The sequence below is a fragment of the Candoia aspera genome, chromosome 7, assembly GCF_035149785.1.
Source record: "Candoia aspera isolate rCanAsp1 chromosome 7, rCanAsp1.hap2, whole genome shotgun sequence".
NCBI lineage: Eukaryota > Metazoa > Chordata > Lepidosauria > Squamata > Boidae > Candoia > Candoia aspera.
Window position 1 is genome coordinate 31966463 of NC_086159.1, and position 23728 is coordinate 31990190.

At 37.8% G+C, this 23728-nt stretch overlaps 2 protein-coding genes and 1 non-coding gene across 9 annotated transcripts in view; 1 reads left to right on the forward strand and 2 right to left on the reverse strand.

The window, feature by feature from the left end:
* Positions 1–1096: 1096 nt before the first annotated feature.
* POLDIP3 (DNA polymerase delta interacting protein 3) lies at positions 1097–15953 on the reverse strand. Of its 4 annotated transcripts, none has more exons than XM_063308472.1 (9): positions 15803–15953; positions 14311–14698; positions 11234–11308; positions 8880–8975; positions 5841–6023; positions 5137–5214; positions 3783–3912; positions 3342–3408; positions 1097–3040 (listed from the first exon to the last, which is right to left on the reverse strand). In XM_063308472.1, exons 1-9 carry the CDS (start codon positions 15913–15915, stop codon positions 2866–2868), a joined length of 1305 nt encoding a protein of 434 aa, XP_063164542.1. In that variant the 5' UTR covers positions 15916–15953; the 3' UTR covers positions 1097–2865. The 4 variants fall into 4 exon arrangements, with proteins under 4 accessions (XP_063164542.1, XP_063164541.1, XP_063164545.1 ...); XM_063308471.1 differs by having other exon boundaries at positions 11234–11311; XM_063308475.1 differs by lacking the exon at positions 15803–15953 and adding an exon at positions 15510–15609 and having other exon boundaries at positions 11234–11311.
* Positions 15954–16272: 319 nt separating this feature from the next.
* On the forward strand, positions 16273–16422 carry LOC134501682 (U12 minor spliceosomal RNA). The gene has a single exon (XR_010068373.1). It is a non-coding gene; the product is annotated as a U12 minor spliceosomal RNA (small nuclear RNA).
* Positions 16423–18264: 1842 nt separating this feature from the next.
* Positions 18265–23728, reverse strand: part of LUC7L2 (LUC7 like 2, pre-mRNA splicing factor) — a 32769-nt gene continuing 27305 nt past the window's right edge. For all 4 annotated transcript variants that reach the window (XM_063308483.1, XM_063308484.1, XM_063308485.1 and 1 more), the window contains 2 exons: positions 22810–23004; positions 18265–21192 (listed from right to left, as the gene is read on the reverse strand). In XM_063308483.1, coding sequence (XP_063164553.1) covers positions 20994–21192; positions 22810–23004 — 394 coding nt within the window. In that variant the 3' untranslated portion in view covers positions 18265–20993. The remainder of the gene's footprint in view (positions 21193–22809; positions 23005–23728) is intronic.

Consider the following 23728-nt stretch of genomic DNA (forward strand, 5'->3'; position numbering starts at 1 on the left):
CTCTGTTTTGAGTACCCGCGGGGCGGTGCTGTGCTTTAAGGCGCCTGTTTAGCCGGAACAAAGTCCCACAATCAGGAGGGGTTTTATTCCCGGGGAGCCAAGCGTAGGACTGTACTAATTTATATGCATGTGCCTGAGCCGGGTTAGCCTTACGCCATTCGATTGCCTTTTGCAGGAGAAGGTTTTAGGGCTATGATGAGATAAAGGCAAGAAACATGAGCTGAAGAAAAATGCTTTGCCAAGCTCTTTTGGAAAGGTTGCATGCGCCCGCCCACACACGGTTCTTTTCAAAGCCTATTTTCACACCCATGAGACCGGCGAGGAAAGGGAAGGTTCTGGAAATAGAGACGCGCCGGAGACAAAAATCACACGGGAGATTAGTTGCCACGGCTAATCTTGAAGCTGAAACTTTCCAGTGTAGTGTCCAGCGTTACATCGTTTTTAAAGCATCGTAGAAAGTCTTCCGTGTATGTGAAGCTTCCATAGAGGAGCCTTCGGTTTGATAGGATGGGTAAATCAGCATATGGAAGATTTTCCTTTCAAGATGAACATTTCTAATGACTCGGCAGCAGTATGGAAGAGGTTTGCTGTTACCCCTTTCTAGGCTGTTTGACTTCTGTGTACTCGGGATTTCTGACGAGACTGAGCCCTGATCATGATTAAATCATGGTTGGCTAGGAGCTTCCACCTAACTAGGGTAAAAGCGTGCCAGTATCCCTCAGGTTAAGCATAGGATTTAAAGTCTACATAGGCAGAATCAATTGCTTCATTTTGTAATGGAAAAAGTTAAACATTCTATATTCTGGGTTTTATATCTGATATGGTTATTTTAACCCACCAACTATTTTCTCCTGATTTCTCAAACAACTCCCATCAAAATCTTAATGTATATGAAAAGTAATATCTAAAGGAGGTTGATCTGAACAATTTTACTATAAATATGCAGTGTAATAACTTCCTCATCCACAGGCGAGTACTGCACCTGCCCACTTAAGTAGCCTTATCAGTTTAGACTAAAGAGAGGTGCTCCCAAAATTGAATATACATTACAGACTTATTTAATGTTTTGCATCTTTAAAAAAAGGAATGTAGAATATTCTCTGTATAACAAATATTTATTCAGAAACATGTTACAGCGTGTCCTCAGGTCAACCTTCCCTGTAACCACCCCACTGCTGCTAATGAAGGACAGATACAAGGTATAGCATTTCTGCACAAAAATACCTGCTTGTTCAAAAGTACATATCCCCGGCAAGAGTGAAGTGTGATTATTCCAAAATTAGTAATCCAGATTAGCAAATTCCATAGGGAACAATGCTTCATGTCCTGAAGTGATATAATTTAACTGGTATGTCCCTGTGAGATTAAACCAAGACACTAGACAGAATGAAGAGCAACTACTGAACATCAGGCCTACCGTGGAATAAGCTGTTACTAAAAGATTTTAGCACAGATGAAAATGTTTAAATTTTGCAGTTGAGAGAATAAAAAGTCAAGGTCAGATAAGTTATCCAGTGCTATTTCACTGTGTTATCATGGTGCTTTAAAAAAAACAGGTTTTTCTTTTTAAAAATCTTTTAGCAAAAGTTTGTACATCAGATAAAATTGCACATGGACAAAAAGTACATCTTTCTTTTAGGTAACTTCTTTCACTGCCCACCTTTCTCTGTTTTATGTCAAATAGTTCATATAAGGTGCCATCACCACTTTCTAATAGAAATAGTGCTACATGGCAACAGCAGAATCTTATCCAGAGAGGACTTCGGGATACAATTTATACGAATACGTAATGCCTTAGGAACAGAAAATGGGGGCTGTTTTCTATTGATCTTTGACTCAATCAACTGCTAAGTGATCAGCTGTTTTGCGGGCTGAGTGAAGATTGCATCGAATAAGCTTGTGGACAGCGGTAACAACTGTTTGTTCTGGAGCCAGCACCTCAGAAAAGTTTAAGTGTAGCAAAATATAGGTCTGACTTGAATTCTATTGAGATCAGGGCTGGTAGAATACAGGCCTCTACTTGTGCTTCTAAAGCACCACGTAAAAACAGCTTACAGTATCTTCTTCTGTCTTGTACTGCTTAACTGGGAGAAACTGACAGTATTTTCCTCTGCAGTATACAGCTTCATTGTAAGAAATCGGAAAAAACATAGATACTAGAAAATGAAGCTAAATAGTTTACTGGCAAACAAATCCCTTGGAAAAGCACATCTGTGTAACGTCCTGAAGTTCACAGTAATGCCAGCACCCATTCTTCCATCAACCTATTAGTAACATGAATACATGGCAATGAAAGTAGTGTAGAATATGTTATATACTTGTACTTATACATACTCTCACTGCCTTCATAACCTCTTCCATAAGTTGTTGCATGAACATTTCATTTTCTTTTTTACCAATTTTAGAATGGCAGACAGAGCTATTATTGCCTGGGAGTACAGTATTATACCAAGTCTGTTCCACAGACACAGATATATTGAAATGAAACGTTTATTATTAGTATAAAGCAAAAGGGACACCATTTCTTACTAAAAGAATGAAAGCCACAATAGATGCTTATCACACCCTTAACTAGGTGTACTTTAACTGGCTGGATACTGCAGTGGGGAGGCAGGTGAAATAAAGGAAGAGTTACATGGTGATACAGATCTCAGTGGAGGAAGGGGAAATTATTCCATTAGAAATATTGGGACAAAAATTCCAACTATGAAAACAGAACAAACACATTTAGGGTAACACTACTGTACAGGAAAGGTAGCAACTGTAGAAAAACAAAGGATTGAGTGCAGTCCAACACAATTGTGTTCCCGCATGTCTCCCAATTTTCCACACTCAGTTTACTAGTCCACTTTTGACTGCTACTTTTCAAAGTTTAATTTTGAACTCTGTAGGCTGCACAGAAGCAGAAGTCCCCGAAGATTTGAACAGTGCCTTCAAGATGGTATCAGGATCCACTTCAGCTGGTGGATTTGAGGATGTTCCGGTGCTTGTCCGACGTGGTTCAGCTTCTTTCTTCACTGAAGGGGTATCACTCAATCGACTAGGCAGAGTAACAAGAAATAACATATTTAGCCTCCTGACAGAATACAGACTCAAGCAATAGTATTTACTTTTTATATACAAGAGTAATGGTAAGGAAAAGGAAGAAGAAAACTAGGAATGTCAGGAAGCGCCAACACCTACTGATAATGAGGAATGAAATGGCCATCAATTAGAATGCTGAACCCAAACAGCTCTTCACATTTTCAGGCTGATAACCTAAGAGAGGCTTAGTTTATTTACATCTTACATTTATTTTCTGCCTTTAAAGGTCTTTAATTTTATGAACATAATACACTTACAGCAAGATGGGCTGGTCTGATGTGATGACATTTCCATTAATGAAAAGATTACATTTCATTGGCTGCCCTAGTGAAAAAAAAATAAACATGATAATGTCAAAAGATGCAATACTTTATACCTAAAGTACTGCTGTTAGATCTATTGCTAAGGTGGGCACAAATTCTGGAAAATCAAAGCCTGGAGAATATTCAATGCAATCTTTCACTTCTTCCTCACTTTGCATTCACTACCATGATTTTTCTCCTTTTGGTAATAAAATGAAAAATCATTCTTAATTTGAAAAATACCTAGTTTGCAAAAATCTGTGTTCTAAAATCCTGGCAAAATAGAAAACCTTTTTATTGTTTGACTCTTTGTTTTCCTGAAAACATTTAAAGTATTTTGATCTATGGCAAAGCAAAAAAAAAAAGCTAAGCCTTCCATATGAGGCTCATACTTACCATCCAAGCATCTGTTGTTATATTTCTTGTATGCAGTGATGGCATCTTCCTTTTTCACAAACACAACTTCAGCCATCCCAGGGTTCACTAGACGAGCTCGCTTTAGGGCACCACACACACAGAACAGTTCCTGAGGAAAAAGTTGTTGTTTTTGGAATAAAAAAATACAGCATTGGGTAGCTTTAAAGAAGATAGGTTGGTTAAAGCAATAGCAGCAAGATACTGGACTTAAATACTACCATGTACCTCCTTTTAAGACAGTGAGCAGGGATGTTTAGGACTGAGATCAAGAACACACTGTACCTGTACCATCACACTGGAAAAAACTCATTAAGAACGTCACTGCTTTGATGTTCCCATGCCTTTAATCCATCCATTTTCCACATTAGCAAGGCAAACATATTCAGGTAGTCAGGATATGAAGCTCCCTGCTCTATTTGCTGCCAGTAAACAATAATCAAAGATATGGTCCTTCTAAATATGGAGAGAGCAAATACTTGAATAATGTAATTTAGATAACTCTTCCAGTTTTTGTATTTATGAAGTCACATTAGTAAAGGTAAAGGTTTCCTTTGACATTAAGTCCAGTCATGTCTGACTCTAGGGGGTGGTGCTCATCTCCGTTTCAAAGCCGAAGAGCCGGCGTTTGTCCGTAGACACTTCCGTGGTCATGTGGCCGGCATGACTAAACAGAATGCCGTTACTTGCCTGCAGAAGCAGTACCTATTAATCTACTCACATTTGCATGTTTTCGAACTGCTAGGTTGGCAGGAGCTGGGACTAGCAATGGGAGCTCACCCCATCATGCGGATTCGAACCGCCGACCTTCGGATTGGCAAGCTCAGCGGTTTAACCCGCAGCATCACCACTTCCCTGAAGTCACATTAACTAACAGTAAACAAAACATCTAGTATTGAAGAGTTGCTGCATTCCCAATTTTTATAGCAAAAAAGGTATGTGAGGAAAGGTCTGACTATGAGTGAGGCAGTACAGCATTGCCTATATGTTATATATGTTCCAGATTCCTTAGTTTTTGAAAATACTATATACTTCTATACTATGTCAAGCTTCCAACAAACTGAAGAACTCCAGGTCCTTGTAGTTCAGTGTCAGATACATAAAACTCTCCTTGGAACTTGGAACCAGCAATTCCTGGTGTTTAAACTATTGTACATTTGAAGATATCTAAGGGGTAAAGGGGATCAACTTACTGTAAGTAGACTACTAGTTAGCTTTTGGTAAAAATTTCCAGATTCTCAAAAAAAGCATATATCCCTTATTACCCTATTTACTAGGAACAATATGGATTCACAAAACAGGCTGGTCTCGGACTTCAATAACATATAATACTCACAACAATATCCTCTTCTGTAACACGAGGGTGTAAATTATTCACAGTCATCTTAGTACCTTCTAAAGGACTAAAGGTTGGCTATCAGAAAAAAAATAAGACAAACATCAACTACAAATAAACAGAGGAAACGTAACAGTGATGTAATACACACAAGTAAAATGGAAAGTAAAAAGTCTAAAGGTTAATTTCTACAAGTTCAGAATATTCCTTCTAAACTAAGATCCAACCACCATATAAGGCATATTTATTCAGCAAAAATTTATATTGGAGTCTACTACTGTAGTACTTCACATTATATACAATTCCACACTTTGGTGTTGGGGGGGGTAGTTTACAATTTTTTTTCCAGGCTGAGAACCACACACAGTTATCAGTGGCATGGTGGAAGCCACCATCTCAAAAGTATGGACCAAAACAAAAACAAAAACTAAATGTAATGTAATGTAATTTAATTTCCATTTAAACACAATTCAGTATAATTAATATAATTCTTTTCCAGTCCTTTTCCCACTTCTATCACATTCTGGAAATCATTGGGAACAATACCCTGGAGGTGGTTCGGTAGCTGTGGCCTCAAGTTGTGCATTTTTTGGGAAAAGGACAAAATATTTGTTCATCTCATTTTACAGGACTAAAATTAATTTAAAAAGTACTACAGTTCTGTGACCAGCACACAAAGAATCCCTTCTGCATCTTCAACTCACCTCAACCACTGCAGGTTCTTTAGGAGGTTCCTCCTTGGTCACTAAGGTTCTGGACATGTTTGTGAGGGCCTTTGTTCGGATGGGGGAAGGTGGGACCGGGGGGGCCGTATATGCATCATTCTGGACTACTTTTGTAAGAGGGACTGTCTTTGAGAGAGAAAACTTGTTGCCACTGAGTCCAGCCTGCACAAACAAAAAATAAAATATTGGAAACGCCAGAAGCAATTTCTTTTCTTCAAAAGACCAACAGCCAAATGGTATCACATAGCAAGATCTCTCATGTCAGGTGATTTAACTGCAGGAACATACTCATGTGGGCTAGACAAGACTTGCAGCTGTTGAATTAAGCTAACCCACTAAAATATTTCCTTTGGTATTCATCTAACCAGGACCTGTCAGCTGGAATTTTAGACTGTACTGAAAACTTAAGCATTTTATGTTTTTTTTTTTAAATAGAGAGATTATCACATTATCAAGCTTTAATCTTGCTACTGAAGTTTTCTTCACTAGAAATGTCACGCACCAGAGTAAGGCCAATGAAATACTATGCCTCCATCAGTAAATGTTTTATCAAATTTAGGACATATTTTTAAAAATCACCCAGTTCCTAGATATCATTAATGAAAGCAAAACATTTACATGGCATAATGGCAATATTAAAAATTCTACAGGAGGCATTTCAAGTAATTCCTACAATATAATCATAGGATGGAAGGTAGCAAAAAGATACAAAATGGCTGGGCAAAGTATAGCAATTAAAAGTGAAACTATTTTTCAGAGGTAAACATATATTTGAAACAAGAAAATGAACTGACAGTCCTAGTGAAGTATAGGCTAAAATGTTAAAATATATTCCTTTTTTATATTAAAAGCCAGACAAGCAGTCCAAAGGACATTAATTAGCATAAGCCCCATTTATTTACAGATTCTAAGCCTGTGGGCAGAGAATGACTTAGGCTGTTAGGGCAACAAAACATATGAATAATTTGTGATAAACGAAATGGTATGGAGAACAATCAGCTCACAAGAAATTATACTAAGGACATAATACTGTTCCATCAAAAATCAGTAAGTGTTCAATGTAGCAATCAAAAATGGCTATTCACCCTTTTGTCCTAATAAGCATTTTTAGAATGCTTCTATTTCTTCTATTCCTTCCTTTCTGAAAGAGCGCGGTACGTAATACCAGATGGGGCCCTACTGCCTTTCTCTGCAAAAAAGGCACCCTGTAGCACCCCTCCTATATCTCCGCAGACTGGGCACTTGTGAACCCATTTCTGCAAGCAAATAACCAAGAATTCTGCTTGTATTATGGATTGTTGTGGGACAAAGAGCTATACTGAAACCCCAGCCCTTTGACTACCCTGTCTTTTCACAGATGACGCTCTTTGCTCCAGGATTGTGTTAAGAGACCTACTAAAGAGCTGTATATGAACAGCTATTATTATACCTGATTTTTACTGTATCTATAAAGCTCATACATTTTTAAGCCTACTGCTGTGATCAAAGGAATAAAAAATAAAAAATATTACCAACTGATAGCTTGAATGCTCAGGATCCTTGGGGAATATCTGCTCCTAGTTCAGATTTTTTAAAAACACTTCCACTGATTCTTTTGAAATATAAGGTAAACATATAATACAATGTTTTGTAAAATTAACACTCTTCTGATTAATATACTGGTGTAGGCTTTCACAGCCACTATCTGTTGGACAGTGTTGGGCTTCAGGGTTGAAGCCCAACACTGCCCAACTCTTCTGATTATTTAATTTATAAATATATAATGTTTAACTACATGCAAAAACATTGGATTATGCAGTACTTGGATTTCATTCTGAAAAGATGTTTTGGAGTACACATGTTGCACTTGTCTGCAACTCTTTAAAGTAGCTCCATCTTTCCCAACAATTGCTCTAGAAAATAATCTTAAAAGAGTTGCTTTAACGTTAATGAATGGATTCTTTAAATTAACACCATTGTTTTCAGAAAAGCCTGAAATGGTTGGGCTGCTTTAATGAATAACAGAGAGATGCTATGCTTTCGTAAGGACCCAAGCAATTCTTTGGATTCATTTTCAAAGCGCTGCACAGTCCTATTATACAACCAAGCCAAAAGTTCACACATCATATTAAGGTACAGCATGATTTGTCTACATTTAAGATAGCATGTTTTTATTTATTTATTTATTTATTTATTTATAAATAAATAAATAAATGAATGAATGACTGACTGACTGACTTCCTTTCTGGGCTTTCAACAGATAGAGATAAAAGTGAAACATTTTTCAGAGATCATTCTGTAACTGAACTGCAAAGTAAATGCACATTAATTTTACCTTCCGTAAGTTACTGTCTTATCAACAAGATGTTGGCTGGGCTCACACGTGATGAGTTAGTTATAATATGGTTTATTTGTGGCTTTCTACAATATATGAGCCCCAACATGATAAATCAGTTATGCTATGTTTGGACCAAGTCACTATGATTTGTTCAATAACCCATAGTTAAAATGGCTTAGTGCAATGTAGGCATTAAGATTCAACATGATAATTATCAAACTTGGAAGGGAGGTACCTCTTCCTCACAATAATGTGGTCTTTCAAACAACAAATCACCAGAAATGAAGCCTCAGAACTGTGGTGATGCTGATTTAATAGTAAGACACAAGACTAGATTACCAAAGACAACTTTCTACTTCCCTTTTTAACTATCCTTCATCAGAATGAAGAATTATAGAGATAATTTGCAGTACAATAGAATCTGGACAGATTTCAATTACTGGCTATCTCAAAAGATGGAAAGGCAAATTAATTGCACATTAATTCTGTGAGGTACTACATCTGCCACAGATATAGGCAATTGTCACTCTGTCCTAGAATAGGTGCAGGAATAGATGCAGTACAAATCTGAAAGAGACCACAAGGCTTGTAAAGCTGGAACCAGAATGTTCATCCAGTGTGAATAGAGAGAATATGCATATTTATCTGTATACGCTCACTATAGGCAGAAAGAAAAGAAGATTACAAAACCAGATCCTTACTGCATTGTGCAGGAAGCTATTTGTTGTAGTGATTTTCATCTGTTTGTTAGGAAGGGGAGATACAGTTTCATCCTCCTCCTCTGTATCATATAGGCACTAAAATAGATAGAAAGTAAGTTGGTGACGTATAATGGAAATAATTAATTTTATATTTCTTAATTATAGCTGTGAAATGGGTATTTGAAAGAGACTGGGCTGTGTTGAAGTAACGACTAACCTCAACAAATAAGCTGTTATGGGCTTCAATTCTGCTTCTAACTATCAAAAATATGTACGTATGTCTCTTTTTAAGACTATATATGCTATGGCACAAATTACCCAACCAATTCTTCTGAATACTCAGAAGTGAAATAGTCATGCATATCACAATTCTGAAGAAATGTGTGCTGCATATGAAGGCTATTTTAATACAGAAATATAAATGTTTCCATGCATATGTTGCATGCTTATTGAAATGCTTCAAAACTGTTCAATCAGGTAATACCAAAAGCCATTTAGAAGCCCAGTACAGTTGGCAATACTTACAGTTAAATAGAAGATGCTCATTTATGCTATAATTTAAATTTTAAATTTTAACTGATTACTGCATTGTATACATTTATTTGCAACCATAGGTTTTAGCAAAATTCATGTAAAATTACAACAATCCATACCAGTTCAATACACCCCCTCTAATATTAACAGCATTATTTGTCAACATCTGCTTTCGTATCTTCCTTGCAACCACTGCAAACAATGCAACTTGTTTTGTTACATGTTCATCAACATCAGTCAACAGAAAATAGATTTTTTTTTCTTCTAAACTAGAATGATTCAGTTGGATTAACAAAGGCATGGTGAATCTAGCTCTAGGCTCTTGATATAATTTGCAAAGTAGTAAGTAATGGCTGAAATCTTCTACCTGTGAGTTACTACAAATGCATAAACAGTATGTAGGTGATAATCCTTGTATCTTCCATCGAAATAGGCTGTTGGCATTGTTTGAAAACAAAGTTCTTTGAGAGCTTGTCTCAGGGAATGGGATGTAAGAGACTGTAAATAATATGACATTCCTTGTCATCTTTAAAAGATTGATACCACTTGGCCAACTTAAGCTTACATACCTGTTCTCTATCTTGTCTAAAATCTTTAAAAAAATAAATAGTCCCTCAAATAGTCCCTCAACTGATTATTATACTAATTGGACTCTTACATTTATGATGCATGGTTTCTGAAATGAAGATAGATAATGGAAGAGGAGTGTGTATGAACAGGACTGGAATCAGAGTACAGGAGGGGAATGTAACCTTTTCTTTCCTGCTCCGATTACAAGAAACAATTCATATTTCATATATTGCTCTTTACAGCTGATTTGAGTTTTCCACTCAATGAAAATAATGTTGAAGACTGAGCTAGTTCTTAGAATTTTTCACTTACTATGGATGTTATGCAACATTCTGCTCTACATGGTACTCTGAATTTAGTGGCTTACATTTTTAAAAACAGGTACATTAAATGCAAAGGTATTTATTTACTGGGGTCAAGTCTTTTCAATACTTAACTGAGCATTATTTTGTAAAATGATAGGAGATAAGCCAATGGCAATGTGGTGGATTTTGGCACTGCCGCTAGTTCTCAGGAAGGTGGAAGCACGTTCAGGAAGGTGGGAGTGTATTCCAGGGAGATAAGAGAGTCCTCAGCAGTCCAGAGAGTGTTTGTGGGAAAGCAAAGAGGTTCAGGGTCGCCCCGCTCTAGAGTCTCCCAGGCTATTTGTGCTTAGGTTAGTTAGAGTAGCTTTAGTCTGGCAAGTTTCTGTCTGTATGGCAAAAGCAAATAAAGAACTGGAGTTCTGAATGCACTGACTTGTCATGGTTCCTGGGCTAGCCCAACAGGCAATCAGAGTAGCTTTGTCAGTGCTACCATTATATCTCAGAAGATTAGCCACTAGCATCACATAGATGGGCAGGCAGAGTGAAGATTGATGGCAATATTTATTTGTTTGATGGTACTTATAACCACTCCAATTCCAGGGGACTCTGGGCAGAAAATATTTCATTGTGTGGGGGCTACCATACAGAAGGCCTGTCATCTCACCCATACCCCATCAATCCACGAAGAGGGGGAACCTTCAGCAGCCCTCTGGATGACTGGATTGGAACAGCAGATTTGGCTCTGGCAAGCTGTTTTCTGATGTATTCTGATGCTTGCCTAACATTGCAAAAACTATACACTGAGGAGTAAACTGTAGATCTATATGGAACAATCACAAAATGCTCAAATATGCTTCCAGTAATTTGTTATTTGTCAATATTTTATGCATGGTAGCAAAATGTATACAAATAGGTGTGAACTGATAGTTACTTAAAGGCACGCACCTGTTTGTGTGTGTGATTATTCACAATGTTGACCTTCATTCCTGCAGAATGAGTATGTGATGGAATTGCAGCCTTCTGCTGTTATTGGGGTAGAAGAGGAAAAAGATAAAATCAGCATCAGGATACATCAACTTCTGGACTTTTCTGTCCCATAGTTGTGTTCTGCTCCCAAAGTTTTTGTAAAGGTTCTCAGAGAAGCCTCACTGCTTTATAGAATCATTACTCCAAGCTTTCTCTGACTTTTACTCAGACATTTGGAATCAGCCTGGTTTTATTTGTGAGATCTGATGACGAAACCCTGAAAAGAACACTGCACTTTTTACTGTAAAGCAAGTTTTAACTCAATCATATCAGACAGACAATTAAAAGTAACCACTTGCTTTTTAAAATAAAGTCTACATTTAGGACTCAATACATTTACTACGGTCAATCATCCTCTGTGGAGCAGGCTGTTCTAAAGGCTTCTGCCCTAGAATGGAACTAAAAAAGTAGAGGGAATTGTTGGGATTTGTTTGACTCCACCTTTTTAAATTGTCAATTTCTGGAATATAACTGAGCAAAGAAGAAAGAACTGGATGAGCTTGTTAACATGTCGCAGAGTGCCCTAAGCTTGAAGTGCCTCGCATAGAGACAAAGTAGACTGGTAAGCTTCTAGTATGAAACTGGAGAAGAAAGATTAAAGGGGCTGAGCTAGTTCCTTCATCTGCTGAGGGCAGGTAAGATGGCATACGGATACTGCTAAGAAGTTATGTCAAGGTATTTCCCCAAGCATTTTGATACTTACATGTATATACCACAGCTCTATATGTACAGCATATACAGTTTCTGTTGGAAAACTGAAAATTACTGAACAATATAGCACCACGTTGCCTGCTCTTGCTGAAACTTATGCAAGAGGAAAATATAGGAGAGATTACAAATTTGTAATCTGTCATATAAGTAGTGCAGTTCTATACAATACATATTAAGTTCTTATATATAGGTAAAAGAAATGTCTGCATCGGCTATAAACTTAATTGCAGTAATATTTCCCAAACACTTGGAATGTTGCATAAGAAAAATCTTATTTTACTATGGTGAACAATCCTGAATGAGCAAATTCCTCACATCTGATCTAGAGAAAGACAGCTAGTCTTCTCATATACATTGATTGATGTTATCATTACAAGAAAGTTGTAATTGTATGTTCAGAACACTGGAGTGACATCTTTGCTCATCTGTTCAGAAAACCTCCTCAGCAGTTCACACAGATGCCATTTGTAAAAAACTGAAGTCCCGGTTTTAAGCAGCTGACAGATAAATCAGGTTCTAATCTAAAAGCAATCCATTGCTGAGACCTTTGTAACCTTATCTTATTTTTTTGATAAATCTGGACCCATTTCAGTCTGGCTTCAGGCCAGGATATAGTACAGAGACAGCGTTGGTCACACTTGAGGATGGGCTTTAGCGGAGCTAGGATGGGGGTGCTCCTTGATCTCCCAGCAGCTTTTGATACTGTTGACCACAGTATCCTTCTGGATCGGCTGCAGGGGTTAGGAGTGGGAGGCATTGTGCTCCAGTGATTCACTTCCTTCCTCAGGTCAGTTCCAGTCAGTGTTCACGGGGGGGATAGATTGCATCTGTGGCCCTTCGTGTGTGGGGTGTCTCAGGCCTCAACACTCTCCTCTCTCCTGTTCAACATCTACATGAAACCACTGGATGAGGTCATCTGCCAGTTTGGGGTGCAGTATCATCAGTATGGTGATGATACCCAGCTCTGTATCTCAACTCTGACCAGCACAGGTGAAGCTGTCAATGTCATGACCCAGTGCCTGGAGGCTGTTTGGGTCTGGATGGGGCAGAACAGACTTGGGCTCAATCCTAACAAGACTGCATAGCTGTGGCTGTTTGGACCCCTAGGTTGGGGATGTCACCATCCTTGGTCTTGGATAGGGCTGTACTTCCCCAGTCAATAGTGCTACACAATCAGGGGGTCCTTTTGGACTCACAGCTACTGCTTAAAGAGCAGGTAGCAGCTGTGGCCAGAAGGGCCTTTGCACAGGCACATCTTGTGCACCAGTTGCGCCCTTTCCTTGATTGAGAAACCTTTCAGATAGTCACTCATGCCCTGGTCACCCCACGCTTGGATTATTGCAATGCACTCTACATGAGACTGCCCTTGAAGACCACCTGGAAGCTACAGCTAGTTCAAAATGCAGCGGTGCAAGCAGTAACAGGCACATCTCAATGTGCCATGTGTCACCACTGCTATGTGAGCTGCACTGGCTGTCAGTTGACTTCTGAGTGTATTTCAAGGTGCTGGTTATTACCTATAAAGCCCTGTATGGAGTCACTCTGTCTACGTTTTAGTTTTTCTCCTTTACCTTCTTGTATTTCTTGTAGTTTTATAATTTTTTTATGATTCTATTTGTAAGCCATCCAGAGTTACTTTTATAGTAAGATGGGCAGTGTAAAAATTTAAATAATAACAATAACAACAATAATAATAATAGGTCCTGGATACCTGAGCGTGCGCTTATCTCCAATTATTTCTGCCCGCCCAGTGCATTCCAGCACAGTGGGTGTGCACCAGGTCCCCTCCATTAAACACTGCCATTTTGTGGGACCTAGGAAGCATGCCTTCTGTTGCACCCCCAACCCTCTGGAACAGCATCCCACCAGAGAGAAGGCTGGCATCCTCTCTCCTAGGGTTCTGGCAAGTCTTGAAAACCTGGCTCTGATCCCAGGACTGTGATTGATGTTTGTCCTTCTTTAATAATCCCAATTTTGTTTTGTGGGTTTTGTTAGCAGAGTATTTTAGTCTGGGCTGCCAGTTTTAATGTTTCTCGCTGTTTTTATGTTTTTTTAGTTTTGTACGCTGCCCAGAGTCTACTGGAGTTGGGCGGCCAATAAATTTAAATAAAAAAATAAAATCTTGTTAAAAGAAATTCTGGGAGAATCCTGATTTCAGTTGAAATGAGCTGTCAAGAGCTTGACAAAAAGTGCATTGTTACTTTCTCCAATATTTTTCTTTGAAAAACATAAAGCCATTTCTCCTGAAGCCAAAAAAACAAGAAGGTGAATTAGCAATAACTTACTTGTATTGTTTTTGTTATCTTCACAGCAGGGGATATTGTTTCCACAATGGTGTTCACAGTGGCTGCAGTTGGAGCACTTCTTTTCAAACTAATTTTCTCTCTAGCATCAACAACTTTGGTCACCTTTTCAATACTCTGCTGTTTCCGGGAATTTAGCATCTCCCGGGCATCTTGAACTTTCCCTTTGATTTTGAACCTGGCATCTTTCTGAAGCAGTTTCTCCCTGGCATCTTTCACACCTATTTTGTGCCTCGCATCAGTAACACCAATCTTTTGACGTGCATCAAATGTCTGCTGAAAACCGACACTGTGTGCTGGTCTGCTTAGAAAGGTTTGCTGGATTCCGGTTCGAGATCTGATACCTCCAAAGACTGGCCTCATGTTCAGTCTGAAAGAGAAATGTCAGCTATTAACTATAGCTATTTAATGCTTTTTAAAAAAAATATCTAACTGAATAGTTCCAATTCATCATAGGATGAATATGTGCGAGAGAATGGACAACAGAGATCAACAAATGGATGAACCAGCCAGTAATGGAAAACTAAGAAAGAGGTGCCTCAAGAAAGATGCAGAGTATGAAACAGAACTGACTATGAAGGGTGGCAATCTGGGAAATAAAAAGAAAACGTATTTTAGACAGAAGGAGTGGGAAGACAATAGGAAAAATGTTGAGAAAATTAGGGACAAAAATAATCTGAAAGTATTAACTAGACAAGTCTCCCCAAACCCAATAATCTCTAAATTGCTGAATCTGCAATTCCTATCTTTCTAGTCTGCATGGCCCTCTGGAGAACATTATATGGCCTGATTTAGAGTTCTTAATGATGCCAGAAAAGTAGCAGGTTGGTTTGTTTTTGCTCACAATCCCAAGAAGTCTCTGAAATCGGTAATTGTTTATAGTGTAAATCCTATATACACTGTGGCTTCTCCAGAGATGCACTTCTTGGATAACATGTCAGTAAAATGTTTTTAGATGTCTCTACTGGAGCCTCCATGGAATACACTTTTTGCAGTATAGAACCAAGAGCCCCATTCCAGAAAGAAAAAAAACAAAAAACAAAAGTAGAGCAAGCTGCAGTCCTTAAAAATGGGGCTAACGGAAGCCGCCTCCTGAGACAGGTGGACACATTGGGGCTGACGGAGGGGACCCCGAAAAGCTTCCTACTCAGCCCTCACATACCGCATGCTGTTTTTGCTACCTGCGAGCCGCGTGCCCGTCTTGTCCGGGGTCCCACTCTCGCTGCCTCCCTGACACCCGACGCCCCCTCACTGCTCAGGATGGGTCAACAGAACCGAACTCTCTAGCAGGTCACGACTGACAAAACGATAAACCAATCGGAAGACAGGATGTCGCTCTGGGCGGGCCCTCCCTCCCGGACACAGCACGGATCTATTCTGCGTGCTACGATGTGGCAGGAGGAGCGGACTCTCGCCAACAACTGGGTTCCAACCCCGTAGTTTCTCTGCAAGGGTGATAGTCCTTTCAGCTCACCTCCCTTTTGTATTCACACTGACGCCACGCTTCCTGATCAATTCATCCAAAGATAAGTCCGCCATATTTTCTCTAGGCCCAGAGAAGAGTCGCAACGACCGAAGCCCGGACATGACATCCAACCACTTCCGGTCTCACACTACTCCCTTTTCTCTCAGCTCTCGTACCTGCGCGCGCAACATTAAATTTCTCGCGACTTTAGACAACATCACACGTAATAAGGGATTGGAGATTTCGCGCAGGCTAGCTTCCCATAACCCAAAGCGACAATTTTAATTTGCATATAGAAAATGAGAAATTGAATAAGTAATTGTTCCAGATTCTAAGACTTTTTTCTTTGATTAATGAGCCGTCAGGTAAGTAACAGAGATTTTAATTGGTAGAGTCTTTTAAATTTTTATTTACACCTTTCACCCTCACGTGGAACAGCTCTGTTTTCAATCACCTTTCCTTTTCTGGAAGAGAACAGTATGCCTTAAACTTATGAGTAAGGAAAATAACGATTCGGGGTGACGCCCGGGTCCTCACTACGAATGTGAGAAGAATTTTTGTGCGGGTACAGGTCGTCCCTAAGGTGGCCCGCCTACTTAGCGGGATGCCTGGGAGTTCTGATCTGCCCGATATTGACTTGTATAATGCTAAATATACTCCGTTGGTAGGTTGGAAAGCTGTAAATTAAAAACCTGATCCATATAAGATCACAGCTGATGGGTCGTCAATGGGGCGCATACCATCTAAACCGTGAGATCGGGATTTTAGGCGTTGTTTAAGCGACTAATGAATTTATGTAGTTTTTTTGGAAGCCTCATTCTTATGGATAACGTGAGAAATAAAAAATATTATGTTTAGGAAGTCTGAGTGTTCAGCTTCTAGTGACTTCAAGGGCAAATCCAAATAGCTTTCATAATATGGAAATGGCTTGTCATTGCATTACTTCCAGGATGCATTTTAACTCCCTAGTTTTCTTTAGAGCCACAGGAAGACAGAGCAACCAGTCTTTCCCTTTTCCTTGCCTCATCCCAATTTAAATACTGTATTGGTTCACCCATTTTCTGCATCTGATAAAGGGAGCTGCAGCTCAAGAAAGTTTATGCCTTTTAATAACATTTTATTAGTTGGAAAAGGTGCTATCCAGGCTTCTCCTGTTTTTTTGCCACCACAGACCAATATGGCTCTCCTCCTACAATGGGATTTACTGGTGTTCCATCAAGTACTAACCAGACCCTACTTAGGTCCTGGAGGGCAGCCTAGGTCTACTGATACTGGGCAGTGAGTGGTAGGAATTGAAGCATGAAAAACATTCACTCTCCTATTACTGTATACTATCAGCAATAAATATTTGAGCCTGGTTGAAGTTACCCATCCATCCCATTTTTAGAGTTTAACTACTTTCTCTCCAATTTTCACTGTGTATATATGTACACTTAACTGTGTAACTGCTCAACTAGGCATGACTAATTTTTCAGTTTAACATGTATGTGTATACCACCTGGCCATATTTTAGCAAAATTCAATTCACATCAATTCTCTCCTATAGCCTGCCCATTCTGCTTAACAAAGTTCCATGGTGGTGAACAGTAATAAACCTTGAAAATTAATTTGAGAGGGAAAAAAATTAAAAGATAAAAGCAGGTGAAAGATGTATCAAGTGTTGATCATGGGAAAATACTGTGTTGTTCCCTATAGATGCAAGCAAGCAATCAAGAACAGTATTCACACTTTGCATTTTCTTGACTGGAATGGTGCCCAAAAAGAACATGGAGGAAAGCTATTAAGTAACCAAGTCTCAAGAGTTAGAATTATATCACTGTTGCTACTATAATTGTTTTTCCCCAAGGCTTTTCCTTACCCATAAGAAGTGAACTATCTAGAAACAAGAACCAATTAGTTTTTCTCCACCCTTTAAGATAATCTTACTACATATGCTTCATCTTTTTATGAGCATTAAAGCAAACCAACAGAAATAATTCAATTAAACAAAGCACAGGTACTGACAGAAATAGAAAGGGGAGGAGAGATTTGGAAAATGAAAGGACATTGATAAAAAAATTAACATGCTCTACAAAATTTAACTTTTTAAAAATGAATGCAGTGAGACTGAATACAGCAAACTATCATTTAAAGACTTTAAATAAAGCAAAGACAAAGATAAAATATTTAGATCATTTTCTGCAATTGGAAAAGACAGTTCTGTAGTTGTTGTCCAATATATAAAGTCTGAATCATATAATTTTCCAGATTTACAGATACAAAGATGTTGAAAGGAAAACATATATGGAATGTTGGCTGACAAGACTAAATGCAACAAGTTGTCTGAGGAGAGTTTAGAAATCTCATCCTGACACCTCCGAGGGGAGCCTGTGAGATGAAACTAAAGAGAGTATCAACATTACTATTACTCAGAAGCCATCCTAAAACATTTTCAGATTTTGTGTAAAAAACAAAACAAAAAACGATTGGACTGTTATTTCAGATCTTTCTGTGTTTATAATGTCCTTTCAAGCTTTCCAAACTTTAGCCATTCTACAGAAAAAGCTACACGGTACATCATTTCAAAAACTACTGAAGTCAGGAATTGTTTTAGACTATATGAAATATAGTTTTGACATGCAGCTATTCCAAGCGATGATTATTAAACACTCCAAAATAGGTTATTTTACATTTCCCTTTTACATTCTCCTCTCTCACTAGGTAACATGAAGCATATCCTGAAGGCAAAATATTGAGAAAAAAGATTTTTCTCACCTTTTTAATACTAGAGCCCATGATCATTCAATGAAACTGAATGGTAGAGTATTTAGGAAGGGTTGCTTCATACCATATGAATTTGCTTTCACTACTTGTGATGGTCACCAAAAAGAGATAACTTTCAAAAATTATAAGAATGTGCAGTATAAGGCTATCAAAAGCTATTCTGGAATGATGCCAGTATATTCCTTCCAGAAGAGCACTTCAAACCAGAAATATGAAACTATGAATGCGATGTGCAAGTAATATGTGTTCCTGATATACAGAAAAAATGTCTAATTTGTTAATGTGTATCTTGTATATGGTCAAATTTAGCTTACATCTTGAACATAGCCTATCCAAACAAAACACTGATATTATTTGCTACCTACTAAATTCAGAAAACAAAAATTTAAACAAGGAACACAGAATTATTATTTGAACCAACCAGCAGTCCCAGTTTAAGGAATTTGTTTTAGAGTTGTTAAATATTCTGATCTATGGCCATTACACCAAATCCTTAAAAAGAGTTGTTGAATAGATGACTCTTTAAAAAAAAAAAAGTCACTGTCATGAGTTAAGAAGCAGGGTGAACTATCATCACCAAGATCAAAAATTAAGTATTTTTGGAAGGATGTGATGAAAAAGTTGTCTCTATCTTTTGCTATTAATTCTACAAAACTATACCTTTACCAAATTATATTGTTACTGAAAAGATAAATATTTTACAAGCTCATTTGCTACAGTAACAATATATTGGATGTATTTCTTGGTTGTAAAATATTTTTTTTTAGAGACAATCTATTATTTACTGGGATAACTATATTTTTAGACAATGCTGGAGTGTGTAGATCTTGATACAGTTGTGCAAGGCACTATATTGTGAGCAAGGGTGTGTATCCGACTGTTACTGAAAATAGATATATCTACATTGTAAAAATTCCAAGTATGCATACTTTTACTTTGTAAATTTAAAATGCCACAATAGCCCTGATTAACATATTAGTTAACTATTATATTGATCAACTAAACGTCATTTTACAATAATGAATTTTGTACCTGTCATTTCAAAGAATTTTAAAAACAAAACTTGTTGGGATTAGTTAATGCATCTAAGGACAGTAAGGAAAGAACAAAGTTAGTTTGCAGAAGTTTCACTGATATAGTTTCACTTAAACGTTGAGGAAAAGAAAGTTCTTCATAATTACAAAAGTGGTTAAACCACAAAAAAAGAATCTGATTGAAGAAGTTTCGGCCCCACATCAGATATTAAGTATTTGTGACAAACTAATGGAAGGCAATGTATTTATACATCCTTGGGATGCTGAAGCATATTTATCCAATTGTATCTTTAACAATAAATTGCTCTGTCTAAAATGTTGTTGGAGTGTCAGTGCACGTTTTCAGTTGTTACAACTTACCGCCTCAAAGAAAGCTGGCTTTCATATGTATAGAAATATGAGTTACATAAAGTATTTTAGACTTAGTCTCTGCGTTTCATAAACATTTTCAATACATACATGAACAACACATATGAAACAATACCTTCCAAATAAATAAGAAATAAGTTTCCAGATTTAATTGATAAAAAGCATCAGTTACAAGCATGCACTTTAGTTGCTAAGAGGGAGTGGGAACACACAGCTATTTCACTGGACAAACTGTTATTTTTTTGCTTACTTTATTATTGTTTGTTGTTTACAATTAAGGATGTGCAGTTAACACACCACAAGAAAAAAACATAAAAATCATTATGAAATAAAAAACGAATATACTGGACACAGACCAACCAAATGGTACAGAGATATGGGACTGGCTTTGATTTCAAAGTTTCAAAAGAAAATTTAAAAGGGTGAACTGCAACAGCTGTTTGACTTCCAAGTCTAAATAGGCACTGTAAAAATAAAATTTAAAAGTTGTCATTTTCTTCAGCACATGTCCCCAACCTAAACATTGCCAAACACGTTCAGTTCTCAAGAAGGAACTGAGAACACAATCTTATGGTGGTAATAAAAGCCTGGAACCCACTCAACCTCTTTAAAAATGACTCAGTGCTGCTGTTTGACAGGAATAAAATTAGAAGAGTTTATAAAGGTTTGAAAGCATCCAAAGCAAAGAGCACAACATAGTTTTGTTCACTATAACCTGTATTGAAAAGGAGAATAAAACACTGAGATCTATTACGTTGGTACATAAAACTGGTGTCTTGAAGATAGATCTTTGAAAATACGTCTTACAAGTTTAATGGAGGAGAAGAAAAAGGAAACTGTTTTACTTATCATCAATTGAATTATCATCAATGGAAAGGGATCAATTCAGACTTCATTATAACCATTTTTATACACTGTACATCTATCCTAGTTGGATAAGCATGTGGAATCGCTCACTGGTGTCCCTTTTAATAAACTAAACCACAGTATGCAACTTCATAGGAAGCTAAAGGATCAAGTGAATGTACAGCCAGTTATATTTCTCCTGCTTCACGCTCCTCTGAGCTTCTCCTGTCTTCTGATCGGCCATTTGCACTTTCATAAGAACGCTTCCTTTCTTTGCAGTTTCGATCTCTTGGTGACTTTTCTCTGGGGCAACTTTCTTTGTCACACAATGTTCTGTTACGATCTCTGGTTCGTTCTTGATCTCTGGAAGATCTTTCTTTTGACGATCTGAAGAAAAATTTAATGCATCTGAAAATGTACATTACTTTTACTTGGTTTTAACTGTTCATTCAGCCTACTAGAGCATAGAACAGCACAATTATCACTCTGTATCATTTCTGAAATTAGACGGGAAAGAGCATGGTATTAGTACAGAGCCTAACATAATTAGAACAACTAACTAATCAAACAGAATCCACTTATTTTTCAAGAGTGTAAGAGCTGAGAAAGTCAAACGGTTGCTGCCCAGTGTATTTTTCTTTTAGTAATCAAAATTAGTATGGACACTACTATGGAAAGTGTCACCAATGTACAGAATGCTTCAGCTACTAGAAATGATGCAGATCTGCAGTGCCACAGACTCTTAGCTTACATAATGGTAACATGTTTATATTAAGTTATAGCTGAACTTGGAGATTGAACCTGAACTTTTGACTAAATGAATAAACAGGCAATGTCCTAACAGCCAGGAACCACACTGAGACAAGGAACAGGTCTCTAGTGTTTTATTGCTGCTACATAACAGGAAAATCCTAACAAACTGAAGAAGCGTGGGAAAAACCCAGACATATAAACCCCGAAGGTTAAGGCGGGCCCGATCTGTGTCTCTTGGAATGGCTACCTAATTCCTCAGTGCTACGCATGCGCTTTACAGCCTGGATGGGAGCCCCCTGCTCACCATCCTTACTCATGACAGGCAAGGTCAAAAGAAAAGATGGGTTTTGAAACTTGAAGGAATACTGAAAAAATGCCTAGGACTTGATGAGTTCACCTGAGACTGGCTTGTCAACAAAAATAAAGAACCGCAATCACAATTACATAGCCAAATTTAATTGTATCAATTCTGGTAACACTGCAACGTATTTCTACAGTTCTGAATACCTCAGTTTGTTAAATTTGTACTCCTGGTATTTAACTTAATACCTATTTTAATTAGGTAAATGAAGACCAAACACATACTGAATATAAACTGACACAGCACATTTAAATGAACTGAAATTATCCAAGACTAAACAAAAAGTCCCAAAGTAGAATTCAAAACTAAAAAATATTTGCTAAAGTGAATAAAAAAGCTATTAACCAAAATCATGCTAGGGAATTGAAGATTTAGACTACATTCCTATACTCAGTTTTTGGGGAATGCCACTGAATGTATTAGTGTTCCCTTCCACGTAGATTAATATAGAATACTTTATAAAATTCTTAAATTCTACAAAAAACTTGCCACAAAGTATCTCCAGAATTCAGTCAATTCTGTTCCATTTCCCATGTTTTTCCAAATTACCTAGTTTTCTGTTGACAAGTGAGCATGCTAACTTCTCACTGGGTTATCAGAGTGGGGGAAGGGGAAAGAGTTTTGTCTCCTTAGGTTTCTTCCCACTTCTGCAAGTCTTGTGATTCTTCCAAGCATGCTGATACTTCCTTGTTTGGTTATAGCTACTCTAAATCAGCACCCAAGTTAACTATAATTAAAAGCTTTTGAAGCAGACTGTTCCAGTGTATTTATAATAAACACAATGAAAAAAATCAGCTACTGCTGAAGATAGGGTGATGGCCTAGGTGCAATCTTTTCTGTTCAGAGGCCAACAAAATGCCAACTAATCTAACTGCTCATTAAAATGTTACCTTTTTTTGGAACTGCGTTCTCTGCTTCTGTCTCTGGAGCTATGCCTGCTCCTCTGGTGGCTGCGGCTCCGGCTGCGACTAGTAGAGCGAGACTTATGACGATGTCGCTTTTCACGGGATCTGGAGCGGGTTCTTTTCTTTCGTTCACGTGAGGATGACCGAGATCGATGTCTACGGCGATCTCGGGATCTAGATCTGAAAAAAGATTTATAGTGGGTAACAAGAAATCTGCAACGGTGCTATTAATCCCTAAAAATTCTATTAGGCCAGTTCTACAAGGAAGATCTCTTACTGGATCAATCTCTTTTGTCTTAGAGTTTGAAAACTTTGAAGACTGCCAGAATGCTTTACATGAGATAAGCAGCCATCTAATATTGAAGTTTAGAAGTCATAATAGTGGTTGATTAAGAATAAAAGCAATCATTCCTGTTACAAGCCACTGGCAAGATTGCAGCAGGCGCACTCTAGTACTAAGCAAACACATCACTGATGAATTTCTAACTTAAAATAAGTCACAAATAAGTTGAAATAGAACACCTTAGATCTAGGTGCAAACAAACATTTCCACTGGGTTAAAAACAGCAATCAATTCAATTAAACAGCAGATGGCAGCAGCTAGCTAATCATGGCGGATCTGATGTAAGCTAAGAGTCATACCGAGCTAGTGCTTGGAAGAAAGACCATCAGGAAATCCCAGGGCTGTAGGCAAAATCTGGACATTGAAAAAAAAATCCCAAAAGGTGGCAATGGCAAACCAATTCTGTTCTATTATCAAGAAAAGTACTTGGAGCATGCATGTAGATACCAGGAGTCAAATGTGAGTCTAAGAAATCTCTATCTTATCTTCTGTTTTAAACTTCAAGTGACATTTGGAAGAAATGTGGCCGACCACTTTATCAAAACCTTTAAAACTCAAGAT